The following is a 22,988-nucleotide window of genomic DNA, read 5'->3' as shown; positions in this document are numbered from 1 at the left end:
GGGGGAGCGGTAGTGTAGTGGTTAGCGTGCTGTCTGTGTGTGTGTGCGGGGGGAGCGGTAGTGTAGTGGTTAGCGCTACGCTGCGCTACGAACCCGGCGACCCGAGTTTCATTCCCGCTCACGACCACCACCGGTGACGATTATTTGAACCGGTCCTGGGCCTCCCCTAGGTCGACTCAGCCTCAAACGAGTAACTGGTGTGGTGTGTGAGCATCGCCACTGGGGAGACAAAGGCGGCCGGGCGTGGTGAATCCAAGTCCCGGGCGAAGCCGGGTAGTAAAGCTCGTTACTAATATAATGAGCCATGAATGTCTGTCCTGCGCGTGACGTCACTCCACATGAGGCCCACTCCCCCGCGTGACGTCACCCCACATGAGGCCCACTCCCCCTCACGAATATTCATGAGTGAGTGGATTCACTCCACTTGCTGCACCCCTCCACAATAACCATTAACGGGTGACGTCACTTCCCTCATTAATAATCATGAGATGAACAATTTTACTATAGAATATTTCAGATTTACTGCAATATACACCCGTCCTTGGATGGGCAAAAAAGCTAGTGTTGTTAATTTAATTCACTTTTTTGCAATAAAGAAACGTCAAATTGAAAACGAATTTGCGTAAAAATATTTATTTCCGCTCGACCTCCTGCGGAAGTGTAAAAATCCACCCGCTCATGAATATTAAGGACGGGGGGGAGGGGCCTCTTTTGCAGTGACGTCACGTGCGGATGTACCACTGTGCTGCGTATATTTATTTTTTTACCGTCACTTTCCGTAAAGAAACGTCATTTTAAGCGACTTTGCGTAATAAATTATTTAATCCAGCTCGACCGTCCTCTGCGTTGGTGTAAAAAATCCACCCACTCATGAATATTAATGAGGGGGTGTGGCCTCGTATGGAGTGACGTCACGCGGGGGGTTGGGCCTCATGTGGAGTGACGTCACGCGGGGGGTTGGGCCTCATGTGGAGTGACGTCACGCTCGGGACACATACTTGGTTTATTATATTAGTAACGAGCATTTTGCCCGTCCTAGAACGGATTTGCGAAGAGTGAAGAAAGTAGACTGATGATACGGTCACAAGTAAGTCTTCAATGAAAAGAGACCAAACATGAGCATTAAAGTTACGAAAGAATGTACCAGAGTATTATTGTATCTTGTGTAAATTTAATGGCAGTAAATCTTGCACAAAACGATGTAATCAAACACTTCACTGTTGTACTGTATTAACGTGATTGTTGCACAAAACTACGACATGTCACTGTAGCACTGTATTTAACTCACCTTCAATTAAATATTGACTTAAAGCTTTCGTGACTGCAGGAATTAATATTCTTTGGGTCTTTCGGTCAAGTCACGTAGATAGGTTCAAAGAAAATAAAAAAAATAACACAAAAAACTACGACGTTTCAATCGCAACACCATCGTTCGTCATCAGGAAGAGGGGGTTAGCTTCTAAAGGTAAACTGTTTATAAAGGTTTGAAATGGGCGTAGCCCAAATGTCAGCAGCCAATGGTAATGTAAGTGGTGGGCAGCGACCGTGACGGTGCTGGGTTTTCCCACCAATCAGAAGGCTGCCCAGCAAAAATCTGCATGATAATGTGAGAACGTTGAGAGGCCTCTACGGCGTGCGCCCTGAGGTGGCTATGTTAATGTGAGAGATTAGCATGTTAATGTGAGAGAGATTAGCATATTAATGTGAGAGATTAGCATGTTAATGTGAGAGATTAGCATGTTAATGTGAGAGAGATTAGCATGTTAATGTGAGAGATTAGCATGTTAATGTGAGAGATTAGCATGTTAATGTGAGAGATTAGCGTGTTAATGTGAGAGAGATTAGCATGTTAATGTGAGATATTAGCATGTTAATGTGAGAGATTAGCATGTTAATGTGAGAGATTAGCATGTTAATGTGAGAAAGATTAGCGTGTTAATGTGAGAGATTAGCATGTTAATGTGAGAGAGATTAGCGTGTTAATGTGGTTGATACCGACAGTTTGAGGAAACAGGCTGCTGTTTATGTAAGGGGAAGAGCACAGGGCGACCACGCACCTCAGCGGAAAACGTGAGAAGAGAGGCGTTTGGGACGAATTCAACTATCGTCTCGATGTTGTCCCGTACAGCAGGTGGAGGGCACGTAGAGCATTTATAAAATTGTTAGTAAAACTTGATAACTCATTAAACCGTTTGTAACTTTTTGTGTAATTGTAGCATGTTGCCATCGTAGAATATACTGCTTTGAAATTGGGTCCATCCTTTTAAAACACCCTGCATAATGATGGCTTCATGAACAAATCTTTGATAGCCAGTGGATTTGCAAAGTACCTTCGTCTTATAGAAATCAATTTCGTGTGAGCCCACCATTGCATGTCAGGAATCACATCCTTCACAGATGGGATCAGATCACGAATTTTAAGTAGTTAAATCGAACCTGCATCTTGTGTTTGCTCATGATTTTGGAAATCCTTTTTGTGACCCCTACTATGTATGGCAAGGTGATGGATTTGATTGGGTCCTCAGATGGTTCTTTCCCAACAGTTGGGGTGATAGCTTTACGAATTGTGTAGTCTGAATATCCATTCATCTTGAGAGCTTGGTGTATGTGTTCCAGTTCACTGGCTAGGCGATGATGGTCGGAAATACATCAAGCTCTATGGTATAGAGTTTTGATCAGGAAATTCTTCTGGGAAGGATGATGGTGGGAGTGAAGTTTTAGATATGCATCCGTATGGGTGGCTTTCCTGTAGACAGTGTCCCATTGAGCCATCTGGTCTCCTTTCGATTAAATCATCTACACCATATATATAGACAGACACAATTTCAATCGAGAAGATGGGTATAAACTGAGTAATCATTGGAAGGACGTTATTAACCAGTTTAAGTCATAACTAGCTGTGATGTTCCCATCCTACCACCTTCCGATGTTAGTTGTTATTTCCGGCTCTCTGATTTTACAACAGGTTAGATTTCTCACACTAACACAGCCACCTCGCTTGCCGAGCTCGAGGTTGCTGCTCTGCAGTCCCCCATTAACATGCTAATCTCTCACATTAACATGCTAATCTCTCACATTAACATGCTAATCTCTCACATGAACATGCTAATCTCTCACATTAACATGCTAATCTCTCACATTAACATGCTAATCTCTCACATTAACATGCTCATCTCTCACATGAACATGCTAATCTCTCACATTAACATGCTAATCTCTCACATTAACATGCTAATATCTCACATGAACATGCTAATCTCTCACATTAACGTGCTAATCTCTCACATTAACATGCTCATCTCTCACATTAACATGCTCATCTCTCACATTAACATGCTAATCTCTCACATTAACATGCTCATCTCTCACATTAACATGCTAATCTCTCACATTAACATGCTAATCTCTCACATTAACATGCTAATCTCTCACATTAACATGCTAATCTCTCACATTAACATGCTCATCTCTCACATGAACATGCTAATCTCTCACATTAACATGCTAATCTCTCACATTAACATGCTAATATCTCACATTAACATGCTAATCTCTCACATTAACATGCTCATCTCTCACATTAACATGCTAATCTCTCACATTAACACGCTAATCTCTCACATTAACACGCTAATCTCTCACATTAACACGCTAATCTCTCACATTAACACGCTAATCTCTCACATTAACATGCTCATCTCTCACATTAACATGCTAATCTCTCACATTAACATGCTAATCTCACATTAACACGCTAATCTCTCACATTAACATGCTAATCTCTCACATTAACACGCTCCTCTGTCACATTAACACGCTAATCTCTCACATTAACATGCTAATCTCTCACATTAACATGCTAATCTCTCACATTAACACGCTCCTCTCTCACATTAACACGCTAATATCTCACATTAACACGCTAATCTCTCACATTAACATGCTAATCTCTCACATTAACATGCTAATCTCTCACATTAACATGCTAATCTCTCACATTAACATGCTAATCTCTCACATTAACATGCTAATCTCTCACATTAACATGCTAATATCTCACATGAACATGCTAATCTCTCACATTAACATGCTAATCTCTCACATTAACATGCTCATCTCTCACATTAACATGCTAATCTCTCACATTAACATGCTAATCTCTCACATTAACATGCTCATCTCTCACATTAACATGCTAATCTCTCACATTAACATGCTAATCTCTCACATTAACATGCTCATCTCTCACATTAACATGCTAATCTCTCACATTAACACGCTAATCTCTCACATTAACACGCTAATCTCTCACATTAACACGATAATCTCTCACATTAACACGCTAATCTCTCACATTAACATGCTCATCTCTCACATTAACATGCTAATCTCTCACATTAACATGCTAATCTCACATTAACACGCTAATCTCTCACATTAACATGCTAATCTCTCACATTAACACGCTCCTCTGTCACATTAACACGCTAATCTCTCACATTAACATGCTAATCTCTCACATTAACATGCTAATCTCTCACATTAACACGCTCCTCTCTCACATTAACACGCTAATATCTCACATTAACACTCTAATCTCTCACATTAACATGCTAATATCTCACATTAACATGCTAATCTCTCACATTAACATGCTCATCTCTCACATTAACATAGCCACCTCAGGGCGCCCGCTGTAGAGGCCTCTCAACGTTCTAACATTAATATGCAAATTTTTACTGGGCAACCCTTTGATTGGTGGGAAAACCAACCACCGTCACGGTCACTGCCCACCACTAACATTAACATTAGCTGCTGACATTTAGGCTACGCCCATTTCAAACCTTTATAAACAGTTTACCTTTAGAAGCTTCCTGATGACAAACGCCATGGTTTTTTGTTATTTTCTTTGAACTTATCTACGTGACTTTACCGAAAGACCCAAAGAATACACCACAAACACTTTGTTGCTGCGTATAAATATTTATTTGATTAACGTTTTCAATAAAGACACGTCAAATTTAAAGCGAATTTGCGTAAGATTTCTTTCCACTCGACCTTCTGTGGGAGTGTAAAAATCCTGATTATTAATGACGGGGGGGGTGGCTCTTTTGCAGTGACGTCACGTACAGATGTAGCAGTGTGCTGCGTATATTTATTTTTTATCGTAACTTTCTGTAAAGAAACGTCATATTTGAAGGGACTTTGCGTAATAAATTATTTAATTCAGCTCGACCTTCCTCTGCGTCAGTGTAAAAATCCACCCACTCATGAATATTAATGAGGGGGGCTGGGCCTCATGTAGAGTAACGTCACGCGGGGGTGGGCCTCGTGGAATGACGTCACGCGCGGGACACACATTCTTGGCTTATTCTAGTAGTCATTTTTACGGCCAATGTGTTATTGACGAATGTGTTGTGTTTTTCGCAAATGAAAATACAACTCGTGCAGTCATCTCTATGATATGTCCTAGACGCTAGCTACAACACCAGTATCCATCGCGATCGTGATCTATACACGTGTACACACAGTGAAACCCTAACACGTGTACACATACTCAGACGTGTACACACAGTAACACTCTTTGTCACGTATTAAGTTCAGCATACGGCGCCCGAGTACGTACAATGTCAAATGAAATGCACGTAACTAATTTGAGTATAAATACTAAACGAACGAGCAAACTCTTGTTTGTACGCTTCAACAGTGACACTTGAACAGACAAGACACGTCGAACAGTCTTCGATACACTACGAGCATACAGCACGGGGTAACCACATGGTAACCACGGGGTAACTGCTGCGTAACCTGCACCCACTACAAAGGGAGCCCCTCTCCCCCCCCCCCGCCTTGAAGTTATTCGTGCACAGGAACTCACGAGTGATACGGATACAAGCTGGGCCACATGAATCATGAGAGGTGGAGTGTGAGAGTGGGAGCAGGGGGTGGTGAGTCAGGGTGGAGTGGGTACAGGGACGAGAGTCGGGGTGGAGTGTGAGAGTGGGAGCAGGGGGTGGTGAGTCAGGGTGGAGTGGGTACAGGGACGAGAGTCGGGGTGGAGTGTGAGAGTGGGAGCAGGGGGTGGAGAGTCAGGGTGGAGTGGGTGCATCGATGAGAGTCGGGGTGGAGTGGGAGCAGGGGTGGAGACTCGGGGTGTAGGGGGAGTGAGTGAAGAGGTAGAGAGTTGAAGAGAAGTGGGTGAGTGAGTGCAGAGGTGGAGTGGGGCGGGATACACAGGGGTGGAGAGTCGGGACATAGGAGGTATCGGATGGTGATATGGAGAGCTGGGTTTGGGTAGAGTGCTGCAGGGTGGGGCGCGCTGGGTGGAGAGTTGGCAGGGAGGTCGAGTTCTAGGGTAGAAGGTGGAACTAGCATCAACATTCCAGGTGTAAAGGGTTGAACTTGCAGCAGAGTCCTAGGGTAAAGGGTGACGCTGCTGCGGAGGCAGTGACCGGTCAGAGTGGAGACTCAGAGCCGTGGCCTCGTTGCTGCATTTGGAGCCGGGGCCCCGGGAGGCCATGCGCTCGGCCGCTCGCACTGGACAGCTGCTTGCGGATGTAGCGAGACACGAGTCGCTGCGGCCGCTCCTGGTAGTCGGAGAGCACGGCGTGGGGACTGCTGATCTGGTCCCCTTCCAGGCGGTTCAGCAGCGTGACGCACACCACGGCAGCTGCGGACACCGCACAGCACGTGGAGGATCAGCACACCGTGCACCACCGCACACCACGCACCGCACAACGCGCACACCGCACACCACATACAGCACGGAGATCACCGCACACCGTGCACCACCGCACACCACGCACCGCACAGCACGCACACCGCACACCACACACAGCACGGAGATCACCGCACACCGTGCACCACCGCACACCACGCACCGCACAGCGCGCACACCGCACACCACACACAGCACGGAGATCACCGCACACCGTGCACCACCGCACACCACGCACCGCACAGCACACACACCGCACACCACACACAGCACGGAGATCACCGCACACCGTAAACCACCGCACACGACGGACTGCACACCACATACCCACATACAGCACGAAGATCATCGCACCGCACAGCATGAACCACGCACACCACATACAGCACGCTGCGAAACACATAGCACGCCACGCCCTGCAAAGCACACGACGCACAACCACGCACGTATGAGACAACAGAATCAATACACAGCAATACCAACGAGACAGAAAAGTGCGGACGCGAAGAACAGCAGCAGCAAGGGGCAGTGTTTAGGAGGTGGCACCGATGAGACTGACACTGTACAATCGAACCTGGCCGTCGGTCTACAACACGTGACCGTACCTGCAACGCGACAAGAACACAAACGGGACGGCACAAATGAGGCAGTTACAGACGAGCCATTCATACAAACGACAAGGTGCAGAGAGGAGAAAGCACGTCGATTCTTGAACGGAATCTCGACTCCAAAATCGTGGCTATTCCCGGAGCGGCAGTGTGTGAGTGTGGGGGGGGGGGATGTGGCACGTGGTGTGGCTTCTCAAAGTCGAATAATTCCCGCTCCAGTGCCGGGTGGCTGCCTCCCTCTAGCGGCTGCTCACTCGAAGGGCCTCCCTTCCCCCCCCACCACTGCTTCCCGGCGGGGACCTCTACCGAGTTCAAGGGGGTAGTTAGCGTCACCTGCCGGGTGAGCGGTGGTACTGCAACTCGTGCGGTTTCATCTCGAGCCATCAAATCGCGAATCTGTCGGTCATTGACGAGCAAAGCTCATCGTGACAGAAGCAGAAGAAGACTGCGCAAGCCGGAAAACCGATACGTTTCAAACAACGCACATAAATGTCAGATTAATACGTAGTAGGTTTTCGGGACCAATATTATCCATAACAGAGGTTTTTTTGGGGGTTAGATCGCGTAAATACAAATGTGTCGTTAAACCCGCCGCCACCTGACACGGCGAATTAGTAAGGTTTGTCACGTAAACTGATTCAGCTCACCAAGTGTGTTGGAGAGTAAAGCCACAACACTTACAATTCGAGCACACAAATGTGTATAAAAAGTATTCCGCTTGCGTGCGTTGTTGTACAAAAAACATCAGCAGTTCCCGAAGAACTGAATTGTAGTCCTCTTGTCGTAGCAGGTCACCATCAAAATCAATTTCAGCGATCTAAGGCCAGTGGTTGCCAACTTGCAATCCGTGGACCACTAGTGGTCTGCAAGATCGTGGGAAGTGGTCCGACGCTACGATTTAGAGTCGTTTCAATTCTGAAAAGATTTTTTCTCTAGAGGAGTTGTACACCCCTAGCTGCCACTGCTATTCAGTGGCCTAAAATATGGATCTAGGGTTTGGTGTTACATGTTATTTATATAGTTTATTGTTAAAAATTCGGTCACAGTCCCTATGATCACTGTTACATTGCATTTATGGCTTTTATTTTGGTGATTTCGAAAACGTTTTTTTGGTTTGGCCATGTTTTTGTTTATTGTAGTACGGAGTTAGACTGATGGCCTTAATCTTAGTTGTCTTGTTGTTGTTGTTTGACTTGCATCCCACTGGGATTTTTGCACACAGCGTTGGTGTACGGTGCTTTTTCAGGAATATTTTGATGTTTTTTTTCCTGGATTTTCTGTTTGCACAGTCACACATAGTCACTTTAAGATGTTTTCTTGTTCATGTTTTTGTTTTTTGTTTGTTGCGGTTGCACCCGATTCAAGAGCCGAATGGCTCACAGGGCTATACCAAATAAATGAAACCATGAAAACGAAACTAAACTATGATTTTGTTGGTACATGGCGGTCGGCAAAATAAAACTGAGGTTTGATGGTGGTCGACGGGTTGCACACATTGGGGGCAACAGTGGATAAGGATCACTTGAGGATTGCTTGAAGGATTGTCACTCAGTGTCCACCAACAGAGTACTGTTCGTAAAACCAGCCCTTTTAAAAATTGGCAGCGTTCTCGGCACGACAAAGTAAGGTTTGTGCTCCAATTACAATAAAAATGTTGAATTTTTTCTCCTCCTCTGAATAAGGGCTCGTTGGCCAAAACGTTAACTTCCTGCATATGTTTCAGCGATAAGGCCACGCGAATCTTGATGGTGGCGAAACATTTTTTTGGGTTTGTAATTGAGTAGCAACACCGGATATTCGGCTTGCTCGTGGTCAGTGGCACACCACCGTGACACCACGAACGCTTGGCACCACGCTTGGCGCCACGCTTGGCACACACATGCGTAGCTACGATGCCAGGTCACGAAGAGTTCAATGTTGTTGTTTTTTTTTCCAAAGGTTTTCGGTGACGTGTCTGAGCATCACCGTAATTGTGTGTAAGGGTCGTGCAATCACCTGATATTACCTCCACCTTACATCGCATCTAATCTATTCATTATCATTATGATCATCACTTCCGAGGCAAAGGACGATGACGAATTCTGCTTGAACTAATACCGAGACCCTGACGCATCAAGGCTTTGTCTACCCAATGTTTTTCAGAACACTGATGACAACGGTTTTCTAAATGCCCTTGTTTTTAGTTTGTACATATTGCTATTGTTAAAACCAATTAATATTAATTATTTTCGAAAAAAAGTCTCAACACAGTTACAGAAGGATGCTCCTGCTTTGGACATTTAACCTTTTAAAAATAACGTGAAATGAAATCTTAATTTCTGGAGAAACCCGATGCATGTGCGGAGAACACTGAAACGCTGAATCTATAAATGGTCGGGTGTACGGTTACAGTCGGATGTACCCATTCTGGGGTTCTCAACCCAGATGTGCATGCCGTTTTGTAATTGAAGACCCTGCTATAGGCAGGGTCATTGAAGTATCGGTAGATGTCACTCGATAGACTTTCCAGCATCCTCAAGAACATCTCTGGACAAATGACAAATTAAACAAACGTCGTAAACTGATACACGATCCTGAACACACGCCGGGAATCGCTCTTAAATCTGCGTAATTTCCTCATCCCAGAAAGTCTCCAAGATTTGTCAAAACTAGTCGCTTTAACAAAACCCCCAAAACGTCTCTGGATCTAGCCGACAGCATCGCTGGCACCACTGGGACACGCGACGGCTTTACCGCGGATGCCGCAGAGCTTGCACATGGCGGCGAAGATGGACGACTCCATCTCGATGTTTCGCACGCCGGCCGAATAGGCGCGCTTCAGGTACTCGAGCTTCTGCGCCGACGTGTAGCAGCACAGCGCCCCATCCAGTCGACCCTGACCTACGTGCGCAAAGGGGTCAAAGCACGAGATCACAGAGAGGTCACAAGCATGGGGAGGTCACCAGCGGCGAATCATCAATAGGATAAACCTGGGATTTGCAAGGGACCAACATGAACCAAATAACAAAAACAAAGAGATGACTCAAAAACTCAGATGAGTGTTGGGCCGCACATGCGCTCATTGGCGGTCCTGTGCCAGTATTGGAAATTCCACAGCTTCCACAGCAGAGACCGGGGCAACCAAAACTGACGTCCCACTGAGCGCTGCTTACTAGGAGGTACTTAACTCAATTAACCCTGGAATGATGATGGTAGGAGATCAGTTGGTCCAGACAAAGACTTCATTCACCTTGTGATCTCGAGACAGGGAGCAATGGTCCTCTTCTGAGCGATGTGCCAGCTACTGTCAAATAAGGGCCACCCAAATGTCTCACCGACCCCTCTCTCTACTACATTGCTAAATGTGTAGGGAAAACAGTGTTGCAGCTATCGGGTGTGCAGGCAGTGCAACTGCACCAGGGCCACATGGGCCGGAGTGGCCCAGGCACCGGGCTACGAAGAGAGCGGGTTTGGTGGTGGGGGGGGGGGGGGGGGTAGAAATTAAACAGGGGTGCCATTTAATTCCTCGCACCAGAGCCCATGCCAACGCCGCTGAGCCACTGGAGTCCCCGTCGCCAGCATGCCCACTGCCGCGCGGGCGTGTCGCTCACGCCCGCGCGGCGTTGCTGCTCACCCTCATAGAAGTCGTTGGTGCACATGGTGTCGCCCACGATGGTGGGGAACTCGTCGGCGAAGTCCTCGGCGCACTGCAGCAGCTCGTGCGCCAGCTCGGTGTCCAGCTCGGAGTCGCGCGTCACCACCTCGCCCAGCACTACCTGGCGGAACTCGGGGCGGAACTGCTCGTCCACGGCGGTGCGCGACACCACCACGGAGCCCGGCTCCAGCCCTGCGTGGTCAGGAGATCGAGGATCGACATGGGAAACTTACATGACCTTCCGACCCCTCCCGACCCCTCCCCAATCCCCCGTGCGTCACGGTCAGCGTGCGAAATCAACCGGTGACAGCCGTCAACTCGACGGAAGTGTGGCGGTCGAGAGTCGTCCAGCGTCTGGATATCCTCTGGTGTTGGACGCTATCCACAAATAAGAGTGTTTTGTGTGCAGCGCACGGCTTTAATCACGAGCGGTGCGGCGTGCCAGCTGTGTATGTTGGAGTACTGTCGTACACGAATGCCTTATACAATAGGAATGTATTAATTTAATGTAATTTTAAATGATCAAATAACGTTTTTTCAAATGAGAAAATTAATCAAATGAAGCAGGACAGTCGTGGGAAATGTTGAGATGCTGGAAGACGGAACGTTGTGATACACTCCCTATCCGCCCTCCGTGGTCGAATATTAAGCACTGGACGTGTCTCCTGTTGAAATTCGCCACGTGTTCAACAAGCCTGAGGTTTGAATGATGCATAGAAAGGTCCAGATTAGCAAATCAGAGGACATGGATTGGAGTATTCACGTGGCTCATCATCCCTTGACGTTTTCGTCTTCACATGCACTGTGAATCACGCTTGACTGCAATGAGCTCAAGTATGCATGTAGAACTTATTTCGCACTGTACGTTGCGAACCATGATAATTTTCACGACTGTGAGTCCATGCTGATACATACACAGTCCTCTTGTCAATCCGCTGCTGCATGAGGGTCTCTCCGCACCACGAGGGTCGTGGGGGTTCTTTGACCATACTTCACTCTGCCGACTGTCATAGAAGTGGCCAATTGTAAGTCTTGAACGCAACATCGTATTCTTATCAGGCCCCACGTTGCAGTCTCTTATGCACTCTATCCCTCTGGCCTTTCTATATGTGTGCTATGCAGAAGGGTCATTGCCCCAAACGTCGCCTGTTATGTTTCCCTTTAAGGCCCCACATACACACCAACGAATGTGTTGAGTTCTTATCATTTGTGCTCGTCCACCACAGCTGAATTTAGTGTGACCGCCGAACAATTGGTTTAATTTCTAGAGCGGAAGGCGAGCCAGTTCTGCTGGGTGCCAGGCCACATTGGCGTTGAGACGGAGTGAGGGGTGCGCGTCGCACCGATGCCGCCGGACGTGCCGATGCGGAAGATTCGCACGTTGCGGCTCTTGGCGTGGAACAGCAGCTTGATGAGCTCGTGCAGCATGATGCCGATAGACGGAACGCCCATGCCGTGCTGTGGCGAAAGTGGTGGGGGTGGTGGCGGTAAGTGGGGGGGAGGGGGGGGTGAAGGCAAACAGCACCACAACATTATCTACAACTTGGCAGTGAGCCTCCGTGGAGGAGTGTGCATTGGGGATACATCCAAGGTGAGCGAGACATTTGTACGGGTAACGTGTTGTGAGCACGTCCCCTAACGTAGCAACACAAGTAATGACAGGCTTTTCAACGCAGACCTTAGAGTGTCGTATTGGGTCAGCAGGTACCAGCTAAACAATGGGACGCAGTGTAAGAGACTCACAGATCGAGCCCCCTATCGAGAAGTGTCTTGCCTCTGAGTCCCTTGGCCCACAATACACTCGAGAATGCAAAAGCGTCACGCTGCCCACGCTATGCCGTTGCATCTAGACATCCCATGTGAGTCTGTCTACTGGGCATGGCCTTTGGCGAGCTCCTTACAACGCGACTCGTGAAACTCTGGGCTGTCTTCGGCCGTCCGAAATTGAGTATGGGGGTGACGCATTTGAGGACTGCGTTCGTGCGGAGCGGCGCTGGTGCCGGAGCGAGGGAGGTGCCACTCACGCTCACGGACAGCACGGGCCCCACTTTGTACATGCAGTATCGGTCCGTGGCCTCGCACAAGTTGGTGGGCCCGTCTCCCTGGTCCGGCAGCTCCAACTCCTTGGCGATGTACCGCGCGAAGGCCAGCATCCGCCACGCGCTACCACCCACGCACACAAACTGACACAAGCGCGCACACGATTCACACACACGGCAGGCACAGGCACAAAGACAAAAACAAAGATTCCCCCCGTATAGCCTTAACATGCTTTTGGGGCAAGCGCATTTAACGAGCACTTTTAAAGGGTGGGTGGCCAGCACCAGGCCCGACCGCCTTTGTCCCCCCACTGGTGATGCTTACACACAGCACAAGGTAATCATTTGAGGCTGAGTCGACCTAATGGAGGCCCAGAACCAGTTCAGATAATCGTCACCGGTGTTTGGTGGCCATGAGCGGGAATCGACCTCGGGTTCTGCCGCTCTTCCTACGATACTGTGAGGGTCATAGACTCATATCCCAGGGGAACAACATGATTACGCTGTGTGGTGGGTGCGCGTCAGTCAGTCACTCCACCTTGACGTCCCCAAACATGGCCGGGAGGTCGTGGGATTTGGTGGCCAGGCCTAAGTGGTAGAGGACGTCATCCTGCAATGAGGCCAGGTGAGGGTTTATCACCTTGACGAGGCCACTGAGTACGAGAGGGAGGGAGGGGGGTGAGAGGGCAGACCAGAAACAGGGTGACGGTGATTATAAAGTGAGGTGACAGGACGAGCGACAATCTCTCCTCACGCTGGTGAGGCAAGCCACGCAGGTGTTCCACTTGTACAGGTGTGCAATTCAACGATTTCCCACCTGGCACTCGCTAAGTGGGTCTCTTTATGGCAACAAGGGCTATTTATTTAACAGGCGACAGCGTTACAATTCCACATGCATGCACAGCAACAGTAATATCTGAATCATAGAAGCACTGATGTAAATTGACCAATTGCGTCATTAAACAGCCAGTACGTAACCTAAAAAAAAAACATACTCTTTGGTTATTTCGGTAAAGTCACGTAGGTATAAAATAAAATAAATTAAATCACGACGTTTCGGAAGCAACACAAGCGTCCGTCATCAGGTGGAACAGCCACAGCAATAAACAGTTTGCTGTAGTGGGAAGAGGCTATATAAGGCGAGAGAGAGGGGGGAGGAACAGTAATAATTGCACGATGCATACGTTTCCATGTGTAATCATGCGGAACATGTGAACCATAAAGAATACGCACGTACAGCATATTACATCAGGGAGAAGACGGGAAGCCATAAAACTATCGCGACAAACAGCTCCCGACACACACGGGGTAAAAGGTCGACGGCTAACGCGGTGACATGAGGCGAGCTGGGTTGGTCGGTACCACTTGGGGAGGCAAATTCTACGGGTCCACCGTGGGCAGAAGAAAACCCTATAGTATACACCAAACTATTTGAGTTACAGCCACACTTAATTTTTTGTTTCACATTCCGTGGATGTGTGATATCGCATTCCGTCACGCTTCCAAAACGATACACTCGATATCGAACATACCAAGATACCCATCCTTAAAAGCAGTATTTCTCCTAATCTACTGTGGTGACGTTGCTATCATATGTATTTGTCAATTTAGAGGTAATCTAATTTTAGAAAATAATTGTTAGTATTTGCCGCTCTGGGTGGTACCAATTAGTCGTTTTTGCGTGAACTGCTCAAGAACCGTCCATCATGCTCTTCACTCGACACAAAGTGCTTGCCACAAATGAACCACAATACCTTGCTGAGCTTGTCAAGGATCATAAACCATCACGCAGACTCCGGTCATCCTCGCAGCAGCTTTTGGCTAACCACAGATCAAAGACGGCCACTGCATCGCGCGCTTTCAAATGCACCTATGCGGCCGTCTGGAACACTCTTCATGCCAATATTAGGAAGAGACTGGAGCTATGTACAGTGCTTTAAAACATCTCCATCGAAAACTCATTTATGTAGAACTGCTTTTTGTGCTTCGTTTGTTGTCCTTCTCCCGTACCTTCTATTGGCCCGGTTGGCTACGTACAGTGCGAAAGAAGTTCAACATCCATACGAACACTGCGTTACGCAATCTCCAGGGAGGCATGATGTGGCTTCTTGCATTCAGCCGCGGTCCCTTCGTCTCACAAGCACCCGAACCCATCCCCAGCCACCACCGCCGCCCTCTTCATCCCCTCCCTCCCCGTCTCATTAATGAGAGGGCTGCGTGTGGGAGGCGCAGGGGTGGGGGAGGATGTAGGAGCAGAGGGCCGGTCCGGGCAGAGGGGGTCTGAGCAGGGTGTTGGCGTCCCTGACAATGTTGTTTGAATGGGAGGAGTGGTTATGGAGCGAACAACATTTTTTGGGAGAGATTATGGGATGAACGAGCCTTGTTGGGAGCGGTGTCCGATGGAGTTGTTAGCAATGGTTCACGATGTCAGCTTTCCGCCCTTGTGTTGTATGTTGTAGGCTGTTATACTCAACCCGCCTTGCGTGGCAAATACCAATCTCCATATATATAAAAGGCAAAGTTGTGATGATGTGTGTCTGTTCAAAATGTTTAGCGTACTTCCCGACATACAACAAACTTGAAATTTGCCATGTGGGTACTTTCCAGACTGTACACCATGCAAAATTATGAAAATACACTTTTGTATTTTTTTGGGGGTGGGGGGAGCTCAATAACGCATATATCTTTTGCATGGCAAGTGAGCTGTGACGTCAAATCTGTCATGTGACCCGCGCATGTGGAAGCGTAACGCATTGTAGTGTAGTGGTTAGCGCTGCGCTGCGCTACGACCCCGGCGTCCCGAGTTCGATTCCTGCTCACGGCCACCACCGGTGACGGTTATTTCAACCGCTCCTGGGCCTCCCCTAGGTCGACTCAGCCTCAAACGAGTAACTGCTGTGGTGTGTGAACATCGCCACTGGGGAGACAAATGCGGCCGCACGTGGTGGATCCAAGTCCCGGGCGAAGCCGGGTAGTACAGCTAGTATAAAATAAAAGAATACAGTTATTAGTTAATTACGAATAACTGTACCTGGGAGCCTGAGTTAGATTCACGGCCACGACCAACATCAGTGGCGGGTGCCGTCTAAACAGTGCCCTGTTACCAGCCCGTACTGACCAGCTTCGTAAAGTATGGCCAAACAGCCCCCACGGTTAACAACGTGTCGATATCTTCAAGTTGCAGCGCAGGGACAAAGGGGGTTCTGTAAAGTATTCTTACACTCCGGAATCACTTTTAAATTATCTACTTATCCAGGAAAGTCTCACTGAGTTGTAGGACTCGTTTTAAATGAGGGTCGTGCATTGGGTTTTTTTTTATTTTAAGTTTTTTACAATCAATTAATGATGAGTGTTTTGTTACTATACGCGTGGGACTAAGCCGGAGCACCCGGAGAGAAAATCCACGCGTGCGAGGGGAGCAACACTCTATCCCCCGTACAGACGGAAACAGATGGCGATTAGTCCACTTTAAGCACTGCCCTCTCCTGGCCAGCCAGGTTATAGCACCTTCCTCGACACCAACGGGGAAGGGAGTTTCACGACATCTGTGCTATCCGCCAACCCCTCGCTGCCTCCAACAGTGCTGGATTGCAGACCACCTGCATAATAGTCACTACCTGCACTTGCGAGGGCATCTGAAGTCGCAAATTAACCGTGGCGTTCAGTGTGACGAGAACTCCCTTCCGTGCAGCGCCCACCAGCGAGCGAAGTTCACACACACACACAGTACGACCCGGCTCAGAATTCCACTGCTCAGCAGTTCTGTTTCCCCACAAGGTGACTGGTAACTTATGATTAATAACCCCTTTTAAATCCGCTGGTTGAGTTAAGTCCTCCTCTCCTCCCTGCGCGCCGAGTCAGCCACAGGGTCGTGTGGTAAACCACGCCGGGTCTGTGCCGGGTTAGTCAAGAGGTAAATGGCGTAGACGAGGCGGGCCAGAGGGTCACAGTGGTCTCTTATCGAACTAAGGTGACCGGGTTCATGGTGCAAGGCCATAAGACGTACTTGGCATAGGGCTGGCTGGCTGCCCTTTGAAGCCACGTGAAGCTGTTCTGCCCGCATTCGCAGAGCGCCGCGTGTTTCCATTCCTGACATATTTGGCACAAAAACCGTACCATCGTCTCACTGTACTCCACAGCACGCGGCAAAAAAAAAAATGACACATACTCTTTGGTTCTTTCGGTAAAGTCGCCTAGGTCGAAATAAAGAATGTCACCTGAAGACGGTCGCTTGCGTTGCGATCGAAACGTCGAGATCTATTATTTTATCTACCCGCGTGACTTTACCGAAAGAACCAAGGAGTATGGATTCCTGCAGTCATCACGAAAGCTTCAAATCAGGCGACGTGACCGTACCTGCAGTTGGCACACAACGTGGGACGTACCCGAGCCATGATTAAAAGCCACGCGCGCCACCCTGCCCAACCAATCGGTGCGACTTTGCGTTGCGATGTGCAACCTTTCACGACCCGCACGCCGTGGCGAGATCGATGCCCTCATCCAGCCGATGGACCGATAACGAGATGTACATATCGCAAGGACGTATCGCGGGTGTGTGTGTGTGGGGGGTCACCGTGGTTTTAGGGGAATGCGCACTGCGACCTATTGTTAAACCAACCCCGTGTGGCTGCTCAATGCTGGTGACGCGAAAACGCGTTGTGTGAGTGCGCCGTGATGAAAAAAAACGTAGCCCAATCATTATTACCATCACTACCACCAATAATTGCCACCACCAGCGCGATTACGTCCAGCATCACTACTAACACCACCACCACTCATTACCACCATGACCAAGCATTACCACCACCGTCACTACCACCATCACTACCACCTGCACCAATCATTATATCACTACCATCAATCATTACCACCACCATCCATTGCCATCACCAATCATTACCACCATCACCAATCGTTCTCACCACCATCACCCCCAACCATCATCACTACCACCACCAATTATTACCACAACCAATCATTGGCAACATCACTACCACTATCACCAATAATTACCACCAACATCACCATACCACCACCACCAAACATAATCACCACCATCAAAAACATCACCACCGTCACGAATCATTACCACCACCACTATCACCAATCATTACCACCACTATCACCAATCATTACCATCACCACCACCACTATCACCAATCATTAGCACCACCACAACCAGTATCACCAATCATAACCACCACCACCACAACCACTATCACCAATCATTACCACCACCACCACAACCACTATCACCAATCATTACCACCACCAATCACCATGACGCACTGTAGGAGCGAACAGCCACAAAACCACGCGCATCTCTCACAGCCTCCGTCCGGCACAGCAGCCGGTACAGTGCATGCTAAGCGATTGTCACGATCACAACAGCAGACAGACACATTACGACAGCCGACAACATCCATTCAACCGGCACATCGAACACACCATCGTAACAATGTCCCGTCTCCACAACAACAGCTGACAACAATCCAGTCACCATCAACAAACAGCCGGTCACACACCGCTGTCGATCACACGGAACCCCGCGCAGGGCAACAAAAGCGTCACTCACTCGCCGGTTAGTCCCGGGGCAGACATGTCTCGGCTGGCAGAGGCGTCGGTCCCGACTCGTCTGTCCGTGCGTCCGTGGCGCTTCTGCCGGTAACCGGCGAACCCCGGTGAGCAGGGGCCTCGCCTCCTCCCGCGTCACCCCCCCACCACCACCACCATCACCGCCCCCCCACCGTGCCCTTTAATTTCCCATCGCGTGTTTCCTGCAACCCCCGACACGCCTCGTCCCACCCCCGGTGGGTCTCACGCCGTGTCCCGGCAAGGGGAAAGGGACGGGGAGGGGAGGGGAGCGATGAGACTCTCGGGACGTGAACACGCGCGACGCGGATGAATGGGCGAATGCTTTCTCCTGCGTTATGCGGCGTGAGATGTCTTCCCCGTGACCGTGAGAGGAAATAAACGCGCGGTGCTTCACCCAGCCGCTTTGACCAAATACGCTGAGAAAACAATTCTGTGATGCGTTGTCGGGCCGAACCACGCGAATTATCCTTATTGGGGGTACCCCGGGGTATCAAGTAATACTAAATTGCCGAGGCAATTGAATATTTTAATTCTGGGACGCTATTTTTTTTCCAGGGGTGTACTTCACTCCGCGACTGGGGTACCAATCAAGGCCGTAATTATAATATATACGGGGGGGGGGGGACACATTCCCCCCCCCCCAATATTCAAATACGCTCAAAATGTAACCCCAAAGTATATTGCTACAGAATAGATGTATGTTTATATGATTGTGGTTATGGTTGTACTTTTATTAATTCTTAATCTCTGCCATTACATACAATGAAACAAGAAAAGGTAAAAAAGAAAAAAACCCAGAGCAATGTAATAAATACAATACACTATTATACATTATTGTAAAAAAAAAGAGTCCATCCTACGTGTTAGTGAATTTTTTTAATATTTCAGGCAGTAAATGCCAGGAAATTCGTTTTCAAATTTAGATTTTTTCTGGGGGGGGGGGGGGACTCCCACACCTCTTGGAAGATCCCCCCCCCCCAATGTTGACTCCATGGCTACGGCCTTGGTACCAACGCCCGCGGCACGCACCACAGTGGTGGTGGTGGTGCATCGTGAGTACGGCTCGTCCAGATGAGTCGATAGCCGCATCGCCGACCATCAGCACAGACTAAACGTGACTGCATCACGGACATTACGCGCAGTGCCGAACAGCACCGCGGTACGACCCCTCGACGTGATCCGGCAAGTTGAGAAATAAAGCGGACCGAGGCTCGTATGCTTTAGTCAAATCGATTGCACAAAATCGATTTCATTTCGTTCATGGAAAAACGGGCGTTACAAGGCGCGCAGGTGAATGACGTGCGGTGGGTCTGTCTGCATAGTTTACATTGTGAACCTGTTCGGTCATCGACAGCGAAGCGTTTTGGCCGGGGGACGTGCATGTATAATTCACAGCCTATAATGAATGGAAGTCTCCGGCAACAGATGGACGTAAATGGAGCAATGGCCGTGTCGCTATTTGCACCAATTAATCTTCAGTTCTCAAGCTCACAATGCCTGCATCAAGTAACTAAATAATAGATGTAGTTTTCCCATTCGTACGTTGTACAAGGGGTAACGGTCACCGCTGCAACCGCTGGTGGCCGCTGCAATTAGCGCAGCGTCAACACGTCGACTGTTGACTCAAGACGATTCATGTTGGATGGATATCGTCAAAGACTCCCGCGAAGGATGGAAACTGCGTGCGGGAGAAACCCAAAACGGGCAGTCACGGAATATCGCCACGCCAGCGCCTTTGAACTAGGGCTGAACGATTTGGGGGAAATATCTAATTGCGATTTGCGATTAAATGTTTTTAAAGTCAAACTTCAGTTAAATATTCACTGCGTAATAGATTTAAAACACGTGATGGAGCATTACCACGTGATACCATCAACATATGAACTGCACTATATATTGTAATGCAAGGATGATAACTTATAAGATATGAATTGCTTCCAAGATGTATTTATTAAAATGTTTTAATTGAAATAGAACATTGAAGCGCTTTCGTCCCGACAGTTCTGTTCCTTCACCTGCAGAAGGCTACTTGTGTTGTGGCCGAAACGTCGTGAGAATTGTATTGTCTTATTTTGTTTTATTGTTTTATTCTCATTCTACGTGACTTTACCGAAAGAACCAAGAAGATGAAATAGAACAATCAAACATAGAAGAATTATACTCATTGTTTTTTTTCGGTAAAGTCACGTATGTAGAAAATTATATTAAAATAATAAATCACGACGTTTCGAACGCAACACAAGCGATCATCATCAGGTGTAAAACAAATAGTGAGGGAGCACATAGGGGGACGTCACGTACATAGCACATAGAGAACGTTAAGCAATTGTTAAGTTAAATGAATACAAATTTTGATTTAAAGCTCTCGTGACTGCAGTAATTCATATTCTTAGCTCTTTCGGTAAAGTCACGTTGAAGGGAAACAACAAAATAAAAAAATATATAAAACAATAAAAAATAATTCTCACGACGTTTCGACCATAACACAAACGGTCGTCATCACACACCTGATGACGACCGTTTGTGTTATGGTCGAAACGTCGTGAGAAATTTTTTTATTGTTTTATATATTTTATTATTTTATTGTTTCCCTTCAACGTGACTTTACCGAAAGAGCTAAGAATATAAATGAATACAGTTATTATCGCGTTGTTTCAAATTGCGATTTCGATTTTAAATCGATTAATCGTTCAACCCTAATTAATTCGATCCCACATTTATCAATTCATTGTCTCACTCATTGATGCATTCATTCGTTCGTGTCCCCCGCCAGCGACGACGCTGACGGGCGTGGTGCATGAGTCAGCGTATGGCGATGTTTTAATTTCCCGTAGGTCCGTGTGTGTTAGTGTGTTGCATCTGTGGTGCAATAGACACGCGGCTTCTCAGGAAATGAGTTCTTTATACACGAGAAAGGGGGTTACACATATATGGGCGTCTAGTTTCAACAACACACAGACACCATGCACTGTTTCCTGAAAAACTGGACCACAATACAAAGATACCCCGTGTAGCCTTAACATGCTGTTGGGGCAAGTGCTGTGAGCAAGTAGCAACACCGATGAAGGCCAGCACCACGCCCGGCCGCCTTTGTCTCCCCGGTGGCGATGTTTACATATCGTATCGGGTACTCATTTTAGGCTGCATCGACCTATGGGAGACCCATGGCCGTGAACGGGAATCGAACTCGGGTCGTGGGGTTTGTAGCGCAGCGCGCTACCCGCTACACTACAAAGGAGGGATACAGGCACAACACTAGAATAGCAGCAGCAGCAGTAACAGGAGCCCCAAGAATAAACCCTAAGAATGTTTGCACTTACCAGGCAGTCAACACGTTATGCAAAATCCTTATGACGTAAAAAAAGGTACGATTGGATAGGGAAGTAACGGTGACGCAGTGGCTAGCACGCTGCACCATAAAACCCCGTGACCTGCTTTTGAATCCTGGTCGCGGTCAACATCCCTTGCGAGAGACATCTGAGCAGGTCCTGGCCTGCCCCCCTCCACCACCAACTCGCCCTGACCAGCATTGTGTTAGTATGCTCAAATGACCCTGTATTCATGGCATGTGCAAGCCGTCATCAAGCAGTAGATTTACAAACGGGCGGTAAATGTAACATTGGATTGGTTACTGTACCATATAATTTATGCAACAGATAAAGTATGTTGCCAAATTTAACATCACAAAACGAAATGTTCATTTTCGTTTATTAAAAAAAAGACCTGAATTCCCTACCACATTAGTTCTAATCTGACAATGTAGGTTGGACGAATGGACGTGTTCTGCCCCATGGCAGGTATGGGGGTGTTGATTACGCAGGAACTTCCTGATATGGTGTTGAGTTTGGTCACGTGACCAGGAAGTGACGATTTAAGATTCTCTGAGCCATGAGGCAGGGTGTCAGCCATTACACAGAGTACAAAATGGGGGCGCAAATAGCGTCTCAGTGAAGACAGGTGCATCTGTTCATTGCGGGACTTTAAGAAGCATTGTCTGTAAGTTCGTTTATGTTCTTATAATACTGGGAATGCTGTTATAATGTTAGGATTGCAGTTGTAATGCTGCAAATGCCTTTATAATGCTGTTAAATTGTTAGGATAAACGAGGCCTAGTTAAAAACGAAGCTTGCCACTTGCATTATTGTGAATGTTACTTGTAATTGGATAAGTCGAGCCAGACTTGTACCCATGTAACTTTAATGCCATCTTAAGAGCAAGGATGAAGTATCTCATCCACAGTTCAGTGTTATGTGCAGCGCTGTACCTTTATCCTGCAGTATGGTGATTACACGATGTGACCTTATTTAACACAGTAGCTTATTCTCGTGTAGCTATTCAGTGCTAATGTAGGTGCCTGGTCCATCCAGGAGCTATTGTTGTTTCATGTTATCTAA

At 47.7% G+C, this 22,988-nt stretch overlaps 1 protein-coding gene across 2 annotated transcripts; it reads right to left on the bottom strand.

Annotated features, from left to right (window-relative positions):
• Positions 1-4,963: 4,963 nt before the first annotated feature.
• On the bottom strand, positions 4,964-19,004 carry LOC116946599 (uridine phosphorylase 1). Of its 2 annotated transcripts, none has more exons than XM_032961660.2 (7): positions 18,575-19,004; positions 13,538-13,652; positions 12,985-13,143; positions 12,304-12,418; positions 10,940-11,152; positions 10,060-10,206; positions 4,964-6,670 (listed from the first exon to the last, which is right to left on the bottom strand). In XM_032961660.2, exons 1-7 carry the CDS (start codon positions 18,598-18,600, stop codon positions 6,456-6,458), a joined length of 990 nt encoding a protein of 329 aa, XP_032817551.1. In that variant the 5' UTR covers positions 18,601-19,004; the 3' UTR covers positions 4,964-6,455. The 2 variants fall into 2 exon arrangements, with proteins under 2 accessions (XP_032817551.1, XP_075926560.1); XM_076070445.1 differs by lacking the exon at positions 18,575-19,004 and adding an exon at positions 17,006-17,942.
• Positions 19,005-22,988: the final 3,984 nt, after the last annotated feature.

The sequence above is a fragment of the Petromyzon marinus genome, chromosome 2 (genome assembly GCF_048934315.1).
Source record: "Petromyzon marinus isolate PM22_M1 ecotype Great Lakes invasive population chromosome 2, UKy_Petmar_22M1.pri1.0, whole genome shotgun sequence".
Taxonomy (NCBI): Eukaryota; Metazoa; Chordata; class Hyperoartia; order Petromyzontiformes; family Petromyzontidae; genus Petromyzon; species Petromyzon marinus.
This window is presented reverse-complemented; position numbering and strand designations above follow the sequence as displayed.

What these genes read in the sequence shown, in the direction of transcription:
- LOC116946599 (XM_076070445.1), bottom strand. Translation starts at nt 17,118, where the DNA reads ATGGTACGGTTTTTGTGCCAAATATGTCAGGAATGGAAACACGCGGCG. An exon ending in CCATGTTTGGGGACGTCAAG is followed by an intron (nt 13,144 to 13,537) that starts GTGGAGTGACTG and finishes CGCTTGTGTCAG; the next exon opens with TTTGTGTGCGTGGGTGGTAG. An exon ending in CGGCACGTCCGGCGGCATCG is followed by an intron (nt 11,153 to 12,303) that starts GTGCGACGCGCA and finishes CTGACCACGCAG; the next exon opens with GGCTGGAGCCGGGCTCCGTG.